The 24816-nt window shown below is 41.0% G+C and overlaps 1 protein-coding gene across 7 annotated transcripts in view; it reads right to left on the bottom strand.

Annotated features, from left to right (window-relative positions):
- lef1 (lymphoid enhancer-binding factor 1) overlaps window positions 1-24816 on the bottom strand; it is a 107627-nt gene that overhangs the window by 44379 nt on the left and 38432 nt on the right. For all 7 annotated transcript variants that reach the window (XM_037763998.1, XM_037764000.1, XM_037763997.1 and 4 more), the window contains exon 2: window positions 1532-2674. In XM_037763998.1, coding sequence (XP_037619926.1) covers window positions 1532-1747 — 216 coding nt within the window. In that variant the 5' untranslated portion in view covers window positions 1748-2674. The remainder of the gene's footprint in view (window positions 1-1531; window positions 2675-24816) is intronic.

Raw genomic sequence — 24816 nt, 5'->3', positions numbered from 1 at the left:
ACGACACTAATGAAATACGACATTAGAGATAGATAAACAGCCTAACAAAATAACAAAATAATTAGATATTGTCCTTTTGCTTGGATTGTGACCTTTCAAATAAATGAATCATAATGTTTGCCAATAGATTTTAAACCAAATGTGTGCTTAAACAGATTCATGTGCTGCTGTTTACAGATGCTGAAGGTTATATAGTGTATCCCTGCAAACACAGCTATTAGCCTGCTTGGCACAGGAAGCACACACAAGGCCCCGATTCTTACACCTTAAAATATCTTTTTCTATTTTTCTGTTTCCAAATTTTCACTACACATTAATGCACCACAAGCGCCACAGACGTTCCAAGTGTGCATTTAGGCCTATCATGTTTCCAAAAATACGATTATTTGGTGATGTAACATGTAGAGAGGAGGCTTCTGGAGGTGAAGCTGGTACATCTGAGTCTGCAGACAGCGGTGGCATCACTGAAGCTATTCAATTTTCAAAATAAAAATGAAAGTGCTGTGGACGCTATAAGTTCACTTGAACTCAGCTTGTTGTTGTTTTTTTAATCTGAAGTAAATAATTATGATAAACATACATTATAAAACTCATCAGGGTATTCACAGGAAGAAATTAATTTTAGGCCTATTTGCTCTTTTAAAGCACACCCCATCTTTTTAATCTATCAAATCATTCAAGTATGCTTGTCATGACTCGCTTTTACTTGACAAGCATACTTTGTGATGTGCTATTGTGCGTTTTGTATGTTCTTTCTTGTATGACTCTGTAGTATGTTCCTTTGTTTTGACCTGCCAAGGGACTACAGATGTGAATTAGTTTAAAGCTATAATCTGGTATACGGTGCATCAAATGGTGACATTTATGTTTTAAACTGTACATGGTCCCTTTTAAATTAAATTAAATAATAATAATAATAATAATTCAGGTAAAAACCAGAGTAAATGAATAAAAATGTGCCAAAAGCTAAATGAAAATCAGGTCTTTAAATAGTTAATTGTTTACATGCTTGGATGCAGGTTGTTTCCTCTCTGTCTCTGATGGAGTTCAGAGTTTGATACCCATTTTCCTCCTCATCATCATCATCATCCACCACATCAGTCAACACACACACACACACACACACAAACACACACTGCATTACTAACTCACATCGTGGCTGTTTGCTGTTTTTTAATCTGAGGTAAATATTTATAATAAACATATATTATAAAACTCAGCATGATCTTCACAGGAGGGAATTAATTGTAGGCCTATTTGCTCTTTTAAAGCACACCCCATCTTTTTAATCTTATCAAATCATCCAGGTAAAACCCAGAGTCATGAATAAAATGTGCCAAAAGCTAAATGAAAATCAGGTCTTTAAATAGTTAAAACTATAAAAACAACTTTGTTTTGATGCAGGCTGTTTCCTCTTTCTCTCTGACGGAGTTCAGAGTTGATGATACCCATCTTCCTCATCATCATCATCATCATCATCATCCACCACATCAGTCAACACACACACACACACACACACAGCATTACTCACATCGTGGCTGTTGCTGTTGGGGCTGCTCTCTGACTCGTTGACCAGAGATGACTTGATGTCTGCCAGGTCTCCCTCCTCCTCCGAGTGGCTGAGCTCGGCGAAGATCTGCTCCTTGTGGTGCGGGTCTCCCTCGTCTTTGAACGGGATCATCTCGTCGGTGGCGCAGAGCTCCGGATCTCCTCCTCCTCCACCACCACCGCCTGATAACTGTGGCATGTTTAATGTGTTTTTACTGTTCTGCCAAGACAACTGAAGACAACACACACACGCCAGAACTGTTCCGAGACTACAGAGGGGGAAAAGTCCCACTAAAATCCCCCAGAAACGGTGAAACCGTGGTGCGTAAAAGTCCTCCTCTCTTTAACCGGAGAGTGCGAACACGCTGCCGGTGTCCGGTGCGTTTCTACTGGAGCAACAGGAGGCGTGAAGCTGCTGCTGTCGTCCTTTTCTCACCACTTTGACTGTTTAAAACTACTGAAACTCACACATTAAAAACTTGAGATTGAAAGTCTCAGACTGAGAGCACGCCTCAATGTCATGAGGAGGAAAAAAAATAAAAAAAAGGAAGAGGAAACCACGAGTTTAAAATCTCATCACTAGTTTTTCAGTCAACAACCGACGACGGATATGGTCCAGTATCAAAAAAATGACTTAAAAAGTGCATTTATAATAATATTTCCTCAGTGGTCCAGTGGAGAAGAAGCTGTCTTGTCCTTGAAAAGTGGAAAAAAAAGAAAAGCAAAACACCAGTCTGGTAGGTGATAACTGATGGATGGATTTGCAACTGGAATAAAACACACAGTAGTTTTTAGTAGACTGCTGGAGACGCTGCTTCTCATGCGTCAAAATACATCCTCAACCTGCAGGAGGGATGAAAGCAAAAAAAAGTCATAAAACAATCAGAAAAAAAGAAGAAGGTAGAGAGATGGGAGAGAAAAAGCGACTTCCCACTGCTCCCTGCACTGCTTCCACAGTGTAATGTAAGCAGTGTGTGTATGTGTGTGTTGGTAATGTAGCTGTGCACCCTCCTCCTCTTCCTCCTCCTCCTCCTCCTCCTCTTTCTCTCTCTTCAGTCATTGGGAGGAAGGAGAGATGAAAGAGAAGCCGAGGCTCTGATTGACAGCACACCGATTGACACTCCTCCTGAGAGAGAGAGAGAGAGAGAGAAGAGAGAGAGAGATTTCATACACAGCTCATAACAAATGGGCAGACAGCAGAGGAAGAGGAGGAAGAAGAAGATGTGAGGCTGACACACGCCTTGTGTGTGTGTGTGTGTGTGTGTGTGTGTGATGGGTTAAAAACAATCACGATGAATCAAAATGATAATAGAGGGGAAAAAAACAAGACGAGCTTCAGCTTGTTTGGCCGAGGAGGTGAAATTTAATCGAAAACGCAAGAATTGGCAATAGTGTTATTTTCTGTAGCAACTCCACATTTAAAAGAAGAAGAAACAAATATGTATAGGGCTTTTTCCATGCGTAAAAACCAGGTGGATATCTGGCTTTACATTTTCATAAAAGGGTCATATATATTTATTATTTATTTATTTTTTGTATTTATTCAGCAATATTTGGGAAAAGGGGGGGGGGGGCTGTTTTTTGTTTATTTATTTATTTTTTTTTAAAACTCTTTAAATTGCTTTGGCAATATCAAGGGCATGCTTGTGGTTTTTCTAGGGCTTTCCGTGCAAATATTTATGCTATTGCTATCCAACAAAATAATGTTGTATTTAAGTGTTTTGCCACAATGGCGACTAGACAACAAAATGTGATATGATGCTCCAACGAAATAACTGAGAACAGACCAGGGGGTTTTAGGCCTATAAGTCTCAGACACCCATCTGATCCATATATGGAAATATGGTATCAATGACACATTTGATCAGATGTTATTTAATAGCACACACACACACACACACACTCACAAACAAAAACCCAGTTTGGGGATTAATGATTGGCACAGTATAAACTGCGCTGTTATTGGAAAACATGCAAACAGTGACACATTTGATCAGATATATAAGCTTTTATTATTTTCATTCATTATTATCACATACTCCATAATAAAAATACACAGTTTGGCACACCATACTGTTATTGAAAAACATGCACACAAACATAGAATAATATAAATTGCCGTATAGTTAATCAAGAATGACAAAAATACGCACAAAAAGACGAGCAGAGCAAAGAGCAGAGCAAAGAGGAGAGCAAAGAGGAGAGCAAAGAGCAGAGCAAAGAGGAGAGCAAAGAGGGAAAGAAGAGACTGAAATGTTTCATGAGAAAATACAGGGAAGAAGAACATAAAGCAGAAGAAGCAGTAGAAGTGGTGGTGTGTGTTTCTGTGTCTGTGTGCGTCTGAGCAGTGAGAGATTGCGTGAGAGTCGTAGTGTGGATGGGGAGGCAGATCTTTATAAAGGAGGAGGTGGAGGAGGAGGAGGAGGAGGAGGTGGGGTTAGCGGGGCGGAGCCGCGGCTCCTTTGATCTGGCGGCGGCTCTTTCATCCCAGACCGACTCAGTCTCCCCCCACCCGGTTCTCTCTCTCCCTCCACCACCAACACCACCTCCTCTCGGCCTCCTCCACCCCTCCCTCCCTCCTCCTCCTCCTCCTCCTCCTCCTCCTCCTCCTCGCTCTCACTCGCCTTTGTATGACTAAATTTGGTCCGAGTGTGGAGCCGGGCCAACACTTCCACGTGTGCGTTCATCCCAGCTGAGAGAGAGAGAGAGAGAGAGAGTGACACAGAGAGAGAGAGAGACAGAGAGAGAGGCAGAGAGAGAACGAGGAAGAGAGGGAGAGAGAGATAGAGAGAGAGGGAGAGAGAGGGAGAAAAAAGAAAGAGAGAGAGAGTGGAGAGAAAGACAGAGAGAGAGTGAGAGAGAGAGACACACAGAGAGAGAGAAAGAGAGAGGGAGAGAGAGACAGAGAGAGAGAGAAACGAGAGAGAGAGGGAGAAAAAAAGAGAGAGAGAGAGAAAGAGAGAGGGAGAGAGACAGAGAGAGAGAGAAAAGAGAGAGAGAGGGAGAGAGACAGAGAGAGAGAGAAAAGAGAGAGAGAGAAAGAGAGGGAGAGAGACAGAGAGAGAGAGAAAAGAGAGAGAGGGAGAAAAAAAGAGAGAGAGAAAGAGAGAGGGAGAGAGAGACAGAGAGAGAGAGAAAAGAGAGAGAGAGGGAGAAAAAAAGAGAGAGAGAAAGAGAGAGGGAGAGAGAGAGAGAGAGAAAAGAGAGAGAGGGAGAAAAAAAAGAGAAAGAGAGAGAGAGAAAAGAGAGAGAGAGAGAGAGAGGTTCTCTTCCGGGTAAAGGAGACAGCAGCAGCAGCAGTAAAAAAAGAGAAACAGATCAAAGGCTTTTGGGTTTTGGAATCAGAGGCTGGATTCTAAAGAGACTGGCTGCATTCCAGAGTAGAGCGGAAAGCGCGCGCTCCCACACGCGCCCACACTCACATAATATAGACGAGCACGCATGCATGCACGCACGCGGGACACAGGCACCAACACACGACGCGCGTAAATCTGTCTTTACGCGCAAAGAGAGAGAGTAACAGAGAGAGAGAGAGCTAATTAGACTGATTTCACACAGGCAGACCCGAACAACCAAAACCTTTCATTAAAAAAAAAAAAAAAGCCTTTAACATTATATTTCTTGTTTCCAGCCCAAAAAAATTAGAAGAAGAAAAATGTGATACAAGGTACAAACTCTGGCTGTTCCTACTCTGTGGAAAAGTGTTGGTTAATTACTTCTTTAATTTAATTATCCGTACTTTTTTTCTGGCACTGATCGGCTACCTTTATTCACCACCAGCAGCCTTAAACCTAGGAGCTATAGGAACAACCTCATTGCCTTGAAATATATTTTTATTCCGTGTCTTTTGCAGCATTCACCTTGGATATGGTTTTAATCATAAAATTGAGAGAAAAGAGGGGAAATCAGGGGAAAAACGATTTTTGGTATAGGCCTATTAAGATACTAAAAAGAGACAGTGCAGGCCTGCAGGGCCTGAGGTATAAGAGGTGAAGAGATCCAAACTGGAAAATGACACAGATTAAATACATCACAGGACTAAATGATTCATGTTTGTTTTTTTGGCTTTGGTTTATTGGCATTGAAATACATTATAAAATATAACATGTAAGACTTGTTAAGGATAACCTTAATCCTAATGTTCTGTTTGGGGTCCTTGAGACCTCAGGTCCTCTTTAACAGCTCCAAAAACATACTTCACATTTGTTTTATCACCTTGATACTTTTCCTATTCAATGAGAATTGATTATATATGATTTGAATTGATTGAATTGATTTCAGAAAATGGCACAGTGGATGTATTGATATATGATATGATTGGAGCAATACATTTTATGCAGCAGTACCTCCCAAATCCCAAATAAGTCTATTTGAATTTCTGCAATTTCAGTTTAGTTTCCCAAAACGTAATTTAAGATAACATGCTGTGCATTTTTTTTTTGTCTGTGAATGACTTTTTAACAAAGAAATGGAATATATATTTCTTAATGCATATCCCATATAATATATGGAACATGAAATGTCTCCCGTTTTGGTGTAATAACAATGCTTTATGGTCTTTTCTGTCCATTCTACCTAGTTTTTGGCAAATGAAAGTGTTACCACTTCCGTTTTATTAAGTTCAGAAGACTACCAAAAATACATATTTTTAAAAATAGCTATATTTTTCTGTTGTAATTTTTTTTTTTTTTAACACCACACACAGCAGTGGGGGACAATGAGGAAGTAAAGCCAATATCAACAAAACCCGGGAGTCAATCAAGATGTAGACAGGCATTCCCTGCCGTCCAAAGAAATATTAGAAACTAATAAAAGCTGGAAAATTGAGTCATAAAAACAGAAACAGACAGTACATTTTATAAGAAGTAAATAAGGTAGAAGGTATCGACACCCCAAAAATCATTAAACTCAGTTGAATAACAATATTCAATATGCAAACATCAGATAATTAAGAAAAAACATAAACAATGCCCATATTTGACTACATCTTTTGCAAATGTTATATAATTGTATGATGCATATTTGCCCCTTAAGGAGAAAAAAATACAAATAGGGGATCAATTTAATTGTGTTTCCTGCATGGAAATTTTCAAAATAAGCTAAACAAAATAACCTTACTAGACTTTCATATTCTGGTCTTGCAAAAAGGGAAGTTTGTGGAAGTCTTGGGTGAGATTCATTATTTAATACCCTCTGCTGCATGATGAGAGACCGCTGCAGAGAAGTGAGGAGGAGGTCATTTGTTCACCAGGATACAACACTACATATACATATTTCACTGAGCAATATAGACCTTCTTTTTCATTTATGTAAGGCTTATTGTTTGCAGCAGTAGAATAAATACATCGGTGATAAAGATTTGTTTGCTGTGAAATAATTGTAGTTCAGCGACTTGATGACAAGGCGACCAACGACAGCCTCTCTAATGACGACGCCGTCAGAACCACCCTAACACACTTTCTCCTGACATCAAAATGCATTATGCTCGCCGTATCGCAGCCCTGGTTGTTAAAATAACCAGGAAAGTTGAAGTGGAGAGAAAAGAGAGAGAAGGAAGGAGCGGAGAGAAGAAAAAAAAACAGAGCTACATTAGCATTTCTCTCCTAATGAGTTCATAAGAGTGACCCCTCTGGATCTCACATGAAAAGGAAGATTTCCTGCTGCGCTGTGACCTGAATTCAGTATTCTCTCACTTTAGATACTACATCTTGCATGTTATATAAGGAAGGAATATATCAATACACACGGCATAATTTATCACCATTGGATTTCGATCTCCCGCCTTTTAAAAACCGGTAGTCAATCTGAATAAGAAGGAAATAAATATATTAATGGTCTACACATTGTGGTGTTGATGAACATAATGCATATTTAGCATATTTTGTTTTATATGATGTTTTTTTCCCCCCTCTTATAAAGTTGGGAGAGCATATCAGTTTAGTAGACAATATGAATTGTGTCAAACAAAATGCTCTTTGTTGGAACAACATCCAGTCAAGGTCCTCTTTAGATCTATTATTGTCTCATCTTTTATCTGTTCTATTTTCATTGCAATGCACAATACTTCAAACAGAAATTACCCTAATTATCTCCCGTTTGCGCTTTTGTGCTGTGCATGTGTTTCTGTGTCTGCATGTGTGAGCGTCCGCCTGTTCAGTGTGACGATTTTGTCAATATCAGTTCCTGAATTCACCTGCCAGGTAAGTTGAGTGGTGAAATCCCTGCTCATGCTGTCTATATTCCACCTGCTAGTCATTCATAACAACTTCCTTGATGTAGAAATTATAGCCCTGGAGCTCGCAGCCATCTCCAAGAAAACGACAGGAAACAAACATCAAATTATGATGAAAAGAGCTTGCAATTAAAGCAGGGAAAAGACACCATTTATCAGACGTGCAAATCAAAACGGGGGAGGTCTGAGGTGAGTGATTATTTGTGCTGCTCTTTGATTGGTGGGAGATGAGTCACCTTGTTGAAGGGGAGGAAAGTGTCTTGGGGGTAAGGTGAGGAAGAAGAGAGGGGCAGACGTGTGATCTGGATGATTTATGGCAACGCTGTCAGGAGGCTGTCTCAGACAAACTGTCATTAAAATGAAATTATCTCCTTGATGGAAAAGGAGGGGAATTTGTCATGCTATGTATATATTTTGGATGTGTCCAATTTGGAAAGGAGAGGGTAGAGTATAGAAAAAGGAAGCAGTAAATCTAAGAATATACAGGCAAGGAAACAAACATCATGATACTCCTGTGAAAGACATTTTTTTAAAAGGAAAGGAGTCTACAGCCATGTTAGCAGCTCTGAGATGCTTTGAGATAAATGCAAACATTAGCATGCTCACAATGACAATGCTGACATCCTTAGTTTAGTGTTTTTGCATGCTAACATTTGCTAATTAGCACTAAACATTGAATTTAGTCATAGGTCAAATTTATATTTTGACCTCATGATGGTGCTAAATGAAAAGTCAGAGGATCACCAAAGTTGTTACAATTCATCCTCAGAGGGACATGACTATATTTAGGGATGCAGCAATGCGACTTTTTCAGTCTCGATAACGATAGCGATACCTGGGCTTTGGGTATCGGCCGATACAGAGTAGTGATCCGATACCAGCGTTTAATTAATAAGCTGTATGCCTCACTGTGTGGAAGGGACTGGGATCATTTTTTTTTATGTGTAAGGCAACATCAGGCGGGACTTAAACATCGCTTTCCTAACTTTGTAAAACAAAATGTAACAAATAAATACACAGATAACATAACATCAATTTAATAAATTGTTATTTAATATTAAAATAATAAATCGTACACCAACAACTTGGCAAAAAAAGAATTATCGTTCAGGTGTAAACATTTTAAATGCAGCAACAAACCGGTCAAAAACAGGAATTACATTTCCAGTATATAATGTATATACGTAGTATACAGTATAATAGGGATGCTAATTTTGAAAAATTTACTTAACCGATAACCGACCGTCGTTAACGGATAATTAACCGTTAACCGACAAGATTTGTGCCTCGCATGCTGCGGTGCACCAGCAGTGCAGCCGGGAGAGATACTGTAGCAGCCACGGTGCTGCGTGTAGTGTCGCGGACATGCAGCCACTTTCCCAGTAAAAGTCCGCCACCACCACCGCATATTTAGTTTAGTTTAGCAGGTTGTCAGCTGTGTGTCTGCCCGGCATAACGATAGCGAGTAACAAACAGTGTGTATTTGTGCTACATTAGCAGCGCTAGTGTTGCCGGTGGCTTCGTGCTCGCCGTAGCCACACGCATACGCTCTGTCCGGTAGGTGCATTCCTCACTATATCTGTACCAGATCTCATAGCAATCCATCCAATAGCTGTTGAGAAATTTTATTCAAAACCACAAGCGCCAACCTCATTATGGCGCTGGAGGAAAAGTCAGTGGATTACCAAAGTCATGAGGATTCATCATCTGGGAGCTATTAATATCAGAATTAGTGCTAATCTATGTGGTAATGTTGAGATACTTTGCTGGATAAGTAAAAACTTTGATCTGCTGGTGGTGCTAGAGGAAAAGTCAGTGGGATCACCAAAGTCAGTGGGATTCATCCTCTGAGGACCATGAAAATATGTAAAAACTTTCATGGCAATCCATCCAATAGTTGTTGAGATATTTCAACCAAAGTGGTGGACTAACCAACTGACCGACATTGCCATCCATAGAGCCAGCATTACTACATTTGAAACAACAATCTACTTGAAAAACAAGTTTCCTCATGAGGATCCACTCTTCCACCCACTGTATAGATTACCAAATCCAACGAGCAGACTCCTCTATTGTCTTACTCACAGAGATAAAGAATGATTCACACCAAGTGGCACCTGACTCCACCCTGCTATCCTTGCCAGCCAGTGAAACTGACAGAAAAGTGAGAAGCACTGAGTAAGCTCCTCAGAGAAAGAGACGGGGAGTTAGAGATCTCTTTTCCCCTCAGACTTGGCTCACTCTCACAGGCGAGACGGTATTAACTTACATTCTCCAAGCATCAAAAACCTGAGTGCTAACGTGCCGCCATCATCAGACAAACATGCACATGCACAGACACAATCTTTATCTCTTCTCTGACTTTCTTCATCACGCACTGATCGATACTTGCAAGCGTTGCCTCGCTGCGGCCAAAAAGAAAACCCCCCTGGGGTTATAATATCATGACAGGCAGCCTTTTCTCCTCTGTGTGCGCACATGCAGCCCTGTCCCGCTGTCACTCCCGAAGACTAATGGGCAGATTAACACTTGGCTGACCCAGGTGCCTTGAGGGAAACTAATGGCGAGGATGTTTACCTACAAACTTCACCCAGCTGGGACGGCCACCTTCTCTGCAGCGGACTGTCAGTTTGCAGGAATCTGCTGAGCTTGCCCACTGGCACCATGGGTTTCTATTGCTGATAGGGGCAGTCTTTTAACTCTGTGTGTGATGTTCAGAAATGACAATTTCAACACAGCTGTTATTGAAATATTTAACAGAAGATGAGAAAAAAAGCACATCTCGTGCATTTTTTGTCCTCCTCTAAGTGAAAGTTTCGAGGTATTTCCTTCAGTTACGCTGTGGGAAAGGGCAAGGTCCCGACTGGTGTAATTGAACAGGTTAGAGAGGCATGACAAGGCTCCTTTTTACTGTGCACGGCCTACATATGTCCAGAGGCTGGCCGAGCTTCACCACCAGCCGTCCTCCACTGTGCGCTGCTGCTACATTCTTCAGGTCCAAAGGGGAAGTGGTCCAGTCCTCTCAGCTCGCACAGCTACTCCTTTCATCCCACTGTGTTATTGGAGAAAGCATTGAGCACTGCGTCAGGGCCTGCTGTGTCAGGGTCAGGGTTCAGAGCTGACCCGCTAAGAGGTCGCGGGGCCCCCAGCCAGTCTGTAATCAAGCACACAGCACACCTCGCTGACCCCGCTCCGCCGTCTGTGCCCGTCGCCCAGCCTCGGCCGGCCTTGGCTGCCTGAGATCAAACACGGAGCGGCAGTACCTCTGGCCTGTGTTATCAGCCTGGGTGTCTCATCACATCAACACGCAGGGCTAAACAGTAAACACAGCCAGCCTGGATTTGCTCACGGTGTGTGTGTGTGTGTACATATCAGTATGGAAGCTTACATGTATGCGTGACTGCACCTGGGTGTGAGGAGGTTAAGGTAAGGTATTGTTTAGATTTCATCAATTCAGATTTAGATTTTTGACTCCGACTAATATTTCTGGTTCCGATTCTTGCCATTTTATTTTACCGAGTAAAGCAACAACATTATGTTAAAAGAAAAATTACTTTTATTTTCAGCAAATTTACTATATGAGTCAATATTGAATATATATTATGGCTGTCAATCAATTATATTTTTAGCATAATAAAAATATGCTCAAATCATAACATGGCAACTCAAGCCCAACAGGCAACAACAGCTGTCAGTGTGTCAGTGTGCTGACTTTACTATGACTTGCCCCAAACTGCATGTGATTATCATAAAGTGGTCATGTCTGTAAAGGGGAGACTCGTGGGTACCCATAGAACCCATTTACATTTACATATCTTGAGGTCAGAGGTCAAGTTACCCCTTTGAAAATGGCCATGCCAGTTTTTCCTCACCAAAATTTAGTGTAAGTTTGTAGCGTTATTTAGCCTCCTTCGTGACAAGCTATGACATGGTTGGTACCAATGAATTCCTTAAGTTGTCTGTAGTTTCATGTGATGCCAGTATCTTCACTCTAGCTTTAAAACTGAGACAACATAAAAATCGCAAGTTGTGTTATTGCGTTAAAGATATTAGTGGTGTTAAAACAAATTTGGAATTGGTGTTAACGCGTTATTGCATTAACTTTGACTGCCTGATATGGCAAACAATTGTTTATTTACACATCCAGCAGACACGGAAAACAACATTAGTATTTGATATCTTGTTTCAAGCGACTTGATGATGTGACTTAGGCTGCAAAATGCTTCACTATGTTCACCGACTAGTTGCTAATTTTGTCTAACTGACTACCTCCTCACGGTTGTAGGCCTCTGCCAACCAGTCAAGTTGCATTATGGTTGAGTTATGGCCCAAAATGTGTTTTGTGAGGTCACAGTGACCTTTGACCTCCAAAATCTAAGCAGTTCATCTTTGAGTCCAGGTGGACGTTTGGGCAAAATTTGAAAAAAATTCCCCTCAAAGTGTTCCTGAGATATTGCATTCACGAGAATGGACCAGACGGACGGACAGACAACCCGAAAACATAATTCCTTCGGCTATGGCTGTCGCCGGTGCGGAGGCATAAAAAACAAAAGTCGGATGGTAACGTTCAGTAGGTTTGTCACTATGAGCCCCCTCTTTGTATATACCCACTCATTTGACCTATTGTTAATATAAAAACTATTGATTACAGCAGTTTTGTTGTCATAACCAGTCATTTGTCATAAATGATGAGGTATTTCGTGATTATATTTGGATTAAAGGTAAAATAAAGAAAATATACCGTGCATAAGTTTATCTTGGCTTTGACTGTAGAAACCAAAAACCCTGTATTCTCATGACATGCATCATAGATTCCCCCCCTTGCATGTACAGTAATTATTTTAGCTGTGAAACAACAGCTTCATACCTTGCAATCAGCATTTGATAAATAAAGTAAATTAAAGTAAATTAAAAAAGCATGTTTCTTCTTATAAATTTGGAACTGTTTCAATTTTCAGTGGGTTTTCTTTACAGCTGAAGAGGGCCTCTGTAAAGCAAAGCAATATTTAACCAGGTTGGTAGCTGATTTCCTGTGTGCACCAGCCTGCACCACCAGGATATTAACTGTTAAAACCGCTGGAGTGTGATACTTACTCGTGCTGATTGATTTCTTCTAGTCTCACAGAAGAAAAGTCCACAATTCCCGGGAGTTGTTACTAGAGAGGAAAGCATTTCCAGACACAGGCACATGCTGCCAATTTGACAGGTTTAGTTAGGCACCTTGGCTCCGCTCCTTTGTTGTATTTAAAAAGCATCAGATGAGTGTATTTTTTTTTTTTTTTAGGCTGGCTGTGTTTGACTCTGTTTCAGAGTGAGGAAACAACTCATTTCATTCCTTTGTCTAAGGGTTTTCCCCCCACGTCTCCCAACATGAAGAAATTGTTACAAATGAGTCATTTCTTCTTGGCAGGCCTGAGGCAAGGTAGAAAAAAAAAAAAAGAATAGCCATGTTCCCAAGTAGACAAAAGTGATTTACTTATCCTGTCACTGCTTTAATTACTTCTGACAGAAGTGGTGATTACTAATATTGAAATGTATTTTCTGTGATATCTTAAATTACATCTTTGAACATAGTTTTGTCCATTAATGACGTTATTATGTGTCACACACACACACACACAAACACCAGTTTTAAAGGTTCTGTCTGGGATTGTGTGTGTGTGTGTAGAAAAAGATTTTGAGGTTAATGTTTGCGTGCATGCATGACCTCATGTGTTGGTAAATGATTGTGTTATTGTTCTTGTCGGTCTGGGAGGGGAGATCAAAGGCAGACCTCGTCTCTCTAAAACTGGCCTTCATTTCTGAGCCGACTCTAAACTGAAAATGTTTTTTCCCCTCCACGTTCCTTGGAGCTCCAACATGTGGTTGCAGGTAATATTTCTGATGTGCGATACATACAGTATGTGGGGCCCGAGACGTACAGTCTACTGTAAAGCAACAGCCTGTTTTGTCTTGTAGCTAATTTTATTACAGCTGAAATATGTGGCCAGGAGAGCGTTTGAACTCTTGGCCTCAGTCTCGCCCAAGTCGTGGCCCAATTTGAGCCAAATTTGAAACAGTAAAATCCCAGAAGATGTATAGTAAAGTGGCTGTGCCAAAATCCTCCTTGCCCTGCCTCGCCCTGCCATCTGCTTCATAAAGTGCAGTCACGAAAAAGGCCTGCGAGAGTGATATTTAGTGCCACCACACCTTAAAGAATGTTCTGTAAACATTCATAGTATTTTTCCAAATTTCCTTTAACAAAACGTATCAGGACGGCATTTCATTCAGGGCGTGGTGACCTATACTGTTGATTTTTCCAGTGTTTGTGCCTTCCCAATGCTGTTAATGTCATTTGCCCTCTTCTGAATCACTTGACTTGCTCTGGCTTTGACTTGGAGTGATGCTCATAAACAAGCCTCCCTCGTGCATTTCTCTGTTTTCATCTCCATCCAGTACATTCGCCGCCGAGACGTTTGATTCGTCTGGGAATGCCAATGCTGTTGGGGGGAGGGAGGGGGTCACCGTTATCAAGCACAAATGTCAGATGCAAAGACAAAGAGACAGATAGAGGTGAGAGAGAAACACAGATAATGATTTAAGAGAGGCCAATCCACCAGAAATGACACTTAAAATGTTCACACATTTCCGTAGACAGAAATCCCTCCCACCGCCTCCACCACATAAAACATGTGAAAGTTTCCTCTCTTTGTAGACCGCCACTGGTCCAGGTTCAGACTTAAAAGACATTCCCAACTTCTTTATCGAGCCTTTGAGCCTCATTTTTATATCGTTCCTAGCTTTAATCCAGCACATTCAAAGACTGTTCTGAGGTTATGAGAATTCCTCGGGTCAATGATAAAACAACTGATATGGAAAAGTCTCGTTCCTCAACAAACTATTAAAGGGGAGGACGTGTAATGTAATTTTAGCAGCCAGCATAGGGGATGTTATAATTTTAGCTGTTATGGCAAATGAAAGTTATTGCAGACATTTTCCTTCCACAGTTACTGTGAAATAGAATGTTTCTTCAATCACAAGCACTTGAAAACTAAATGGTGTTCATCCTGGTATTTAAAGGAATAGTTCAACATTTTGGGAAGTATACCATTAATCACTTTCTGGTGGAGAGTTAGATGAGAAAATTGATATCTTCTCTCATGTCAGTCAGTGAAACATAAAGCTACAGAGAAATAGTACAGCACAAACCTCCCCGTAAAACGGCAAATTGATGTTTTTACACTTCAGTTTTTTTATGGATTAAATAAAACAGATTTATCCTGTTAACTAGTGAGCTTTAGAGGGGCTGGTAGGCAGATTTTGCTACCTTTTGACGTAGGCAGGCTAGCTGTTTCCCCCTGTTTCCAGTCATGCTGAGCTAAACTATCCAGCTGCTGGTTGTAGCCTTAAGCTGAAAACACACTGCCGGCGCAGAGCCGCGGCACCATATGACACGCGTCAAGTGCCGCCCCTAGCACCAATAGGAATCGTTGTATTTTTACACTGCATTAGCTTTAAGTCACCCACTATGCCTAAACTTGATTTCTCATCTAAAAAGGTCCACCCTTACAGGGGAGCCCATTTTTCTGACAGCCCATTGCTCTGAAAATACACACTCTCCATGCAATAAACTAGCACATAGCTAATTATTATATAAAAAAAAAAAAAAAACTTTAACTTTATTAGATTCGTCATATACATACAGGTACATACATGAAATTTGACCTCTGCATTTAACCCATCCTTAGGAGCAGTGGGCTGCTGTAAAGCGTCCGGGGAGCAACTTGAGGTTCAGTGTCTCGCTCAAGGACACTTCCACATGCAGACAGTAGGAGCCAGGGAACTGCCAACCTTGTGGTTGAAGGTGCACTCTACCCATTGAACTACAGCTGCCCAGTCCAATGATGCAGAATGACGTCATCATACCTTCCCCTCTCGTTGCCTTGAATGACTTCGTGGGTTGGGTTGGTTGGGTTTAGGCATGAGGAGTGAGTAGGGCGGGTCATGCCTTCACTATGGTAGGGGAAAGAATCACGACCGGGAAGGTCCGATGACGTAATTTTGCATAATAATTAGCCATATGCTTCTGTACGGGATAACGGGCGGGACATTTTTTGGACTATTGGGGTTTTGGAATAATGAGCTGTCACCATCTCCAGAGCTATGGCTCGCCAGGCAATATCTTTTCTGGCATTGTGGGTCGTATAGTTAGGGATATTTCTCGACCTCAGCAACTCTCTCATCATCCATTCATCGACACACAAGAGAGACAGCGTCAGCAACAGGTGACGGAAGAGATTGGAAGTCAAGAAGGTAGCAGAGAAGAGGAGCTGCTGCTACTGGAGCCAGGATGTAGCAAGCCGGGAGCAGGTGGGGAAAGAAAGTGCTTCTTTATAAGGGAGGCGCGGCTGGAAATAGGACAGTGGCGTGAAGTGTCGCGGGGCGTCGCGTCATAATAATAGGGGTGGCTGTTTTGACGTGCTTTGTTCAGTTTGTTTTGTCCTTTACATTTAACAGACAGATATCAAAGTGTTTTTTTCTCATCCAACTATCCACCAGAGAGAGAATAATTGTATTTCCCAAAACTTCGAACTATTCCTTTAAGACCCAGTAGACATCCAGAGAAATTGTAACATCCACTCAGGGAGACATATTGCTGAGATTTCAAGGCTATGTTGAGATTATTGGCATGAACACCAGCGCTGTTGACCCTTTGATCTTCGTCATGCAGTCTGGACGCAGTGTCGGGAGGAATAACACGAGCAAAGACAGAAGAAGAACGAAATATTTTCATGTTCCTCTGAAAGAGAGAAAGCAGCCCTGCATGCAATGAATTCAGTGTTGTTACTGGCCAAACTGCATGAATGGAGACATTATTAGTTATAGTCTACAGCCAACACTATAACCGGGCTGGACAGCATTGGCGACCCAGCATGAGTGTTGGAGCCGTGAATATGTGTTTTAGGCACCCTGAGTGCTGCTTGGCTTCGGTGCATTAGAAGATCCGGTCATATGCTCAGCGTGATCTTTCATAGGGAATAGCGCAGGATCACAGTGGGTGAAAATGAAAGTAATCTTGGTCCAACACAACATCGCACAACTGTTTCTTCTATGAGACATTAAATGAGAAGAAGAAGAAAAAGGAAACTATGCATGTTGTGGTTGTTTGATGATGTGAGAGTGATGGGTGGGGAATTCTTTGTTCGTGCAATTAAGATCAAATGTAATGATTTCTCACACAAAAAAAAAAATACTTTTAACAGATGCTGTGATGCAGAGACATGGAGTGAAATTCTCCTGGAAAGTCCAATTAAAACACCTTTTTGATGCATAATTAAAACTACTTAATATATAATTGAACCTTTCAGTTGAGCATTACAATTTTATCAGGCCCAAATTTAATCCTCTGATGCTCTAAAATGATTTAAAGGAAAGGAAAAGAAAACAGAAACATAACCATGGAGCTTTTGTATTTCTTGATTATGAATTTTCATATCATGTAATTTGTATTTATGTATATAATGTACGGTTGCCTCCCTTACTTGAGCCACTAAAAGTTTATCGGTACGTCATGGAAAAACTGACAAAAAACAACAACATCATGGAAAAGTGAGACAACCACTAAGAATACTTATTAAGAGCGGACATGATGTGAAATCTGTGTAAAAGATGCTCCTCAAAAACAAAACACCCCTGAACGCACCCTTCCTATTTTGAGCAGATGACACTGCCTTAGCATACATTACACATGCATATTATCTTGACTAATCACGCTATTTGTGGGCCTGATTGCGGTGTTGCTTAAGACGGGGTGAGCAGGGGGGATCCTTTGTGCTGGAGCTAATGATGTCCCTTTGTGATGGTGCTGGGTGTGAGGGTTGAGGACACTGCAATAGACTCCGAAGAGCTGCTGTGTGGGTCTTAGTGTGACTGGCAGCTGCAGTAATCCGCCCTTTGTGTCTTCAACAGGGCCCCACTGAGCTCCCCTGACAGGGACCGATGTTCCCAACTCCACCAGACAGCCCAGATGGGCCGAGTGACACTGAGGGAGAGAAGGAGGGAGGGAGCCAGAAAGCAACCGAGATGGATGGAGAGAGGGAGTAAGAAAGTCAAAAGAGGAGAGGGAAGTAAAAGGAGAGGATCAAAAATCGGGGGTAAAAAGAAAATCCTGGGAGGAAAATCTAAAAGGAGAAAGCGTGGAGGAATGGGGGTCTGTCCCTGAAAGCCTCTTGACAGCTCTGTTGCTGCTACAGGACGAGCTCAGTGGCTTCAGATCAGGGCTGGTTTGTTTGCCCAGCATTTGTTTTTTGTTCCTCTGCGGTCACCCTGAAGCGTGCCTGAGTAAGGAATCTGATTGGTGGAGGCATTCTGGGCGCAGCACAATTAAAATCCATGCTTGCACACGATCACAGCAATACACACTCTCTCTCTCTCTCTCTCTCTCTCTCCGTCTTTCTATCACACACACAAGACGCTGTTTATTTACATTGAGCGGCTTCATCGTGACGTCTAACAGGACTAGAAGTTTTTTCTCTGTTGCCGCGCGTGGTTTGTGTTTGTCTCATCTCATTAGTCTCATGTTGTGGCGTGTGGGTTTCCTTCCACGGCTTCACATGCGTAATATAAGTGAAGGCTCACGCAATGAGCTCCTGTAACACATTTCACATCTGCCATGACCACATCCTGCTCCACAACGTCAGCAGAGATCATTGATAGGAGCGGATTTCTCACAAAAAATGTGTCACTTGGTAAAATGTAGCATTTAAAAACAGTATTTTGAGTGATTTTCTAGACAATTCTTTATTCAAGAGGGGGGAAACATGTCTACAGCTTTACAAAGAAACAATCAATCTATTAAGTTTCAGTACAGGGAGAACTTTTGCTCAGCAAAAAGTACGTGCGGAGGTGTGGGGTTTTTATGTTGATGTGTCAGTGGGTTCACAACCTGGGATTTTGCTGACATTGTTGGTATTCAACAGTGGTGTTTCCCCACCCTCAACAAAGTGGTGACCTGACCTTGACCTATATTTGTCACGTATGTGATACGTCGAGATGTTGATAACCAAACAAGAATATTGGCAGTGGACATTTTCCAGATATTTCCAATCATTCTGTCAGAAGAGCACAGGAAAAAAAACCTACATTTTCCCAAAAACATATTTTGCTAAGACAAGATAGTTGTATGCATACAAACATAATTGTTGTAGAATTTATAGGAGAAAATTAACAAATTCAAATTACAAAACAGCATTTTGAGAGCATCTTACAATCTTAACTTGATGTGTTTCCTGGAGGAGCAAGATATTGAGATGGAGCATAACACAGGGATGGATCTGGGGCTAACACTTATTTTCATTACTTTCATTAAATTAACACTTATATTCCAGATCAAATCGATTAATTGTTTGGTCTATAAAATGTCCAAATTTCCCGGAACACTAAGCGACGTCTTGAAGTTGCGCGTTTTGTCCGACTAACACTTCAAACTCAAAGAAGTTTATTATTGAATAAAACAGAGAAAAGTAGATCATCTAAACATTTGAGAAGCTTAAGCCACAGAACTTTTTACATTTTTGCTTGAAAAATGACTATAATGATTAATTGTTTATCAAAGTATAGTTTGATTGATTCTCTGTGTATTTAATTAATGAATCGACTAATCGTTTTAATCATTTCGGCTCTAGTTCTTGGCAGAAGGGCAGGTTTGTTTCGCGATTTGGGCACTGGGGTAGGATCATTTAAAAAGCTGAATGTTTGTTTAATGTTTCTGTTAAGTCACAAGTTTCAGTATTCCAGAAATTAAGGGGGGTTAAGAAGCATACTATGTAACCGCAACATCCCCAGTTCGATAATTCCTGTCTGTTTCTATACTATCAACTTTATCCATAAAGAAAATGCCTACAAATCCTAAAATAAAAGTGATTTTGATATATTGTCACACAGATGAATTATATGAAAAAAAAATTGTTGAAAGAAATTACACTATGAAATGCAACCAAATTTCCATTTAAATCTATAATGCTGAAACTCCTAGTTTATAAATATAAACAGTTATCAATGCCAGTGGTGGAAAGTAACTAAGTACATTTACTCAATTACTGTACACTTAAATACAATCTCGGGGTACTATACTTGAGTATTTCCATTTTATGCTACTTTATTCTTCTACTCCACTACATTTCAGAGGCAAGTATTGTACCTTTTACTCCGCTACATCTATTTGATAACTTTAGTTACTTTAAACAACATATTAATTATAATGTATTACCATGGATAAAGATTAGACTATAGCCGGCTGTATATATATATATATATATTAAAGAATAAGCCGAAGCTGCAACATTAAAGTAATGTACACATTAATGCATCAATAACTGTAATCCAATAATATAATACATATTATTTTGAAATGGGCCATTCTGCATAATGAGTACTTTTGGTATTTTAAGTATGCTTTAATGATAATACTTTTGTACTTTTACTCAAGTAAAATGTTGAATGCAGGACTTTTACTGAACAGAGTACCTCTACACTGTGGTATTGCTACCTCTACAAGATCTGAGTACTTCTTCCACCACTGACCAACGCAAACGGTATTTCCTTATTGGAACAAAATTAAGTGGTGGTTTAATTCTATATCAGCCTCTGAAGCGTGTCTATTCCCACAGGAATTAGAAAGTACTACTATTATTATACTATTATGTATACTATTATAATATTGATCATTTAGTTAGGTAAGCCCCTGGAACCAGGGGAAACCCAAGCTCGTCAGTTTCATTTCAATGTCACATCAGTCTGAGTCACAACGCTTAGTGAGTCATTCAGCCGAGTGTCTCATAATAACACATGCAATTAGTTTTAAAACAAAAGGAATTTACTTAGAAACATCACACGCTTTATAAAACTGTGTGTGATGACTCACTGAGCAAAGATTTCCCTTGTAGGTGGAGTCAGAAAAACTGGTTAAAGAAACCTTTAAAGAGCAGTCTGTATACATTCTGTCCTTTTAAAAGGGACTGTTTGTAACTTCTTACACGTATAAATCATCCGGGTCGGTGTCCCATGCGCGCATATGCACGCTCGCGTGTGCCTACGCTGTTCAGACAAGACTCCAACACAAACTACACGGAAATACCAAAACCGCAAAGTTATATCTAGTGAAGCCCGTCTTGCAAAACAGTGTTGGCTGCGGTCGGAGTACGCGGGGGAGACCGTAGCTTTGGTCTCCAGGACCGGAGTCTCTGCTCCTCTGCTCCTCTGCCTGCCTGCCTTCACTCAGCTCGATCCACCTCACGTTCATGCGCGCTCACTACACACTGCAGAAGACTTCGTAGCTCTGAGAATATCTAGTGAATGTACAGTGGACGTTTGTGCAGAAATAACTGCTGCAGCTCCTCCAGACCAACAGAGGTTTCCCGTGTCTTGTGAAGTGACGGGGCTTCGCAGCGAGAAACATTATCGGGTGCCGGTGTCTCCCCTGTTTCCGCGGTCAGGAGGCTGAAGCAGGAAAAGCCAACACTAGGATCAGCATTGATTCATGGAGAGACCTTCGTCTGGTCAGCTAACATTACTGCCAAGCAGGTGAAATATAGAGTGATATTGTGGTTTTAGCTGACGTGTGTCACCTCACTGTTTTGAGCGATGCTCGTTCATCTCTATGTAGAGCGAGCACAAGCGCGAGCCCGACGCTGACTTTCGTTGACTTAACGGCCACAGGTGTCGCTGTTAACAAGCATTTCTGATTCTTCCCTTTAATTAAGTGATATGTAGTATTTTAAGAAATACAATATCAAAAGTGTTATGATTTAAGAAGGTACCTGTTTGCATACATCACTGTTGTGTTTTACTGAATTTCACCGTAGAAGATGACAGAAGAGTCCCGTCAGTTGGAAAGGTCTCGTCTGTTTGCTCAAAATCCCATGAGACTGTTCACTGGTCCCTAATGACGATCAATAAGTGGTGTAAAGATGTTGGTCAGCAGGAAGTGAGCAACAGTGGGAACTACAGTTTCCTAAAGGCTTAAAAACACCCAAAGTCCCGCACCATGATATTATCTGCTCTTACTGCAACCAAGACGACAGGTCTTTGATTTGAGTGTGAGTGAGCTCCTCACTTGAGACATCAAACAGAACATAAAGCAACGGGGATTTGAGAGTGATACAGACCCTATTAATCTTCTGCTTTCTTCTTAATTTATATTTAACCACTGGCTTGGCACCAACAAAAAGATTGTGTTTATGGCCCCCTAAAATCCATCATTAATATCTTACTGATAAACCCAGGCCAAACAATGTTGTAAATAATGTTAATCGCAGATGAAACAGCATGATTTCACCATCAACATTTCCTCAAACAGCACCGTATTTACCCCGGCTCCCACAACAAGCTGTTGAGCCTTAAAGCCTTGGTACTACACTGCGAGTAGAAGGAGTAATTGTCTACATTGAATCGTATGAGTTCAAATGGGAACTTGCTCAGATGTGTTTGGAAGCTAATTGGAAGACAGAAAACAGCAAACAGCTTTGGTGAACGGAGCTGGGTCAATGTAAATTCAAACAACACAAATTCAGTTTAAATAATATGGATTGCATCTATTCAGACAAGACGATGTGTGCGCATCATGATAGTGGTAAATTAATTCATTAATTAAACAATCTAGACAAACAGAATTTTTGCTCAGACTGGAGGAATAACTAATTTAAAGTCACAATAAAACACGTTCAGATCATTTTGCTTTTATTCAACAATACTTCGTACTAAAACAAAACATATTAAATTAAATTTAATATGTAAAGTAGCTATTATCTATGTTTTTGTGAAAGGGGTCACTCATAGTGATGAACACGGAGAATTATCACTCAACTCTGCAGCTCTACAGAGCGTCTCGACGTCTTTCGCTTCATTGTTTTATTTTCCGACTCACAACTTTACTGTTTTGGTTCACTCACATCGCTCTCATCAGCGTTGTTTTCAGGTGCAGCAGGACCCCAGAGAGAGAGCCGGGCTTTGAAGCGAATTTGTCATAGTGGCCAAATGGTGGAATTACAACTTCTGTGTCCGTCATGTAACGCCATTGGACCCAAAAAATACTTTTTCCCATAAACTTACATTGGGAAAGAGACGTCTGTAAATCAGCGGCTAATCCTTTTTTAGGTAAATCAATTTCCCAGTACAAACACTTGAATAGCCCTTATTTAAATCATTAGGTCCTACAACCCATAGTTATTTTTTTCCCTCCGTTCATGTGAATGAGACCCAGACCGAGGCTGGACTGAGGGCTGGGAGGCGGGGTTAAACGAAACAGTACTGTGCTTGCTCTATGGGCCCAATGGATGCGGAAGATAACCGAATGATGCAGGTAATTTTATACTCGGAAGTCAAACTTTTTTGCTTCATGCACCAGGGAGCAACTTTCATAGGAATGAACGGGGCCCCGCATCCGATGCTGTATCCAGTTCTCTATATACATCCATGAGGTGCAACTGTTTTAGCAAAAAGCTGCACTGTGCACTACCTGCCCAGCACCAAATAACCCTCACAGTTAGCGACTAGCTGGTGAACATAGTGGAGCATTTAGCAGCTGAAGAAACAGATATTCCCCTCTGGAGTCGGTAGAGACCAAAAACAGAGCTCAAAGAAGTCCGAGCATTCGCTAGGTAGCTAGAAACACGACTACAAATGAGTGCTAATGTTGCTCTGTATCTGCTGCAAGGGTGATGAGAGCGGTGTGAGTGCCAAGGATGTGTTCACACATTTGTCAGCATATGTAGTCCCAGACCCTTGCAGACATGGACAGATGACGAAAAATATGTAACACGGGCGTTCACAGATATGCAGATGCATGAAGTAAAATCTGCGCTTTAGATTCAAATTGTGACAGGTGGAAAATACACCATATTTCATTTTGGTAAAAGCTTTATGGAAATTTAAATTAACAATATTGGAGACCTGAAAAAAAAATCAAATCAACTTGGCTAAATTCAACTCAAATAGTGCTTTTCAAGAGGTTGTGAAATGTATTTTAATACATTTTAGATAAGTCAACAATTTAGACTCTTACCCTCCCCTTCCCTATTATCCGTGTGTGTGCCCATCTGTACATAGTGCCTTTAACAGATGTGTTAAATGAAGGGCAGTGAGTGAACCAAATCTGATGCACTCGGTCTGTAGATTTCCCAGTTTGGGAGCGGATTAGAAACCGGAGAGCTGCACATCCATCTTTCTATCTCTGTCTAATTGGCATGTCATAATTGCCACTCCACAAAACCCAGTGAAGTCTGGACTCTGAATGACTAAAAGTAGGTGTCTTTGCACCCCACACTCTGCGGTAGCAATTTTGGTGAGGAAATGTGGTGTTTGAGGCCTGCAATTCAATAGTTCTTGAAACCGAAAAGCTCAGATCTGGGTTACAATTCAACATAATTAATGCCCATCAGCATCCAGTGACTCACTTTTCCTTTTCCTTGAACTAGAGACATTATGTGCATGCACGGAGATCTGAAGATAACCAACTGCAGGACTACAAACAAGCAGCAAGAGCTGACATCCACAACACAGAAAAAGTGGTATGTAACTATAAGGGTGCAACAAAACTTTCCAGGGAGTTTATGCTAGTTTCACATAAGTCATATTTGAGCTTGGTCTCAAGTGCTGCTTCATGAACATGATGAAATGGCCTTTTAAAGTGCTCTCAGAGGAGCCAACACTTCAAGAGCTTCTTAGAACCCGCACCACTGCCTTGTATCACCCCGGGAGAGGGAGAGAAAAGAGGGCCAAAGAGAAATAGAAAGAGAACGCGAGAGACAGCGAGCAAGAGGGAGAACACTCTAAAACCGAAATGCAAAAGAGTCATAGGGGCTGAGACGAGCAGAGAAAACCTCACAGAGAAAAAGAAACTCAAAATGAAAGAGCGCGGAGCCCAAAATATATTTTTTTTATTCTGAGCTGATCCTCAGATCAGATGAGATAAGAGCACAGTAAGTTCACTCTCTGCTTGCAGCTGAGTTCAGGCATTTCTTTTTCCAACTTACTGAATGTAAGACTAAAAGGAGAACCAG

Source organism: Sebastes umbrosus, chromosome 3 (genome assembly GCF_015220745.1).
Source record: "Sebastes umbrosus isolate fSebUmb1 chromosome 3, fSebUmb1.pri, whole genome shotgun sequence".
In the NCBI taxonomy this organism is placed as follows: Eukaryota; Metazoa; Chordata; class Actinopteri; order Perciformes; family Sebastidae; genus Sebastes; species Sebastes umbrosus.
This window is presented reverse-complemented; position numbering and strand designations above follow the sequence as displayed.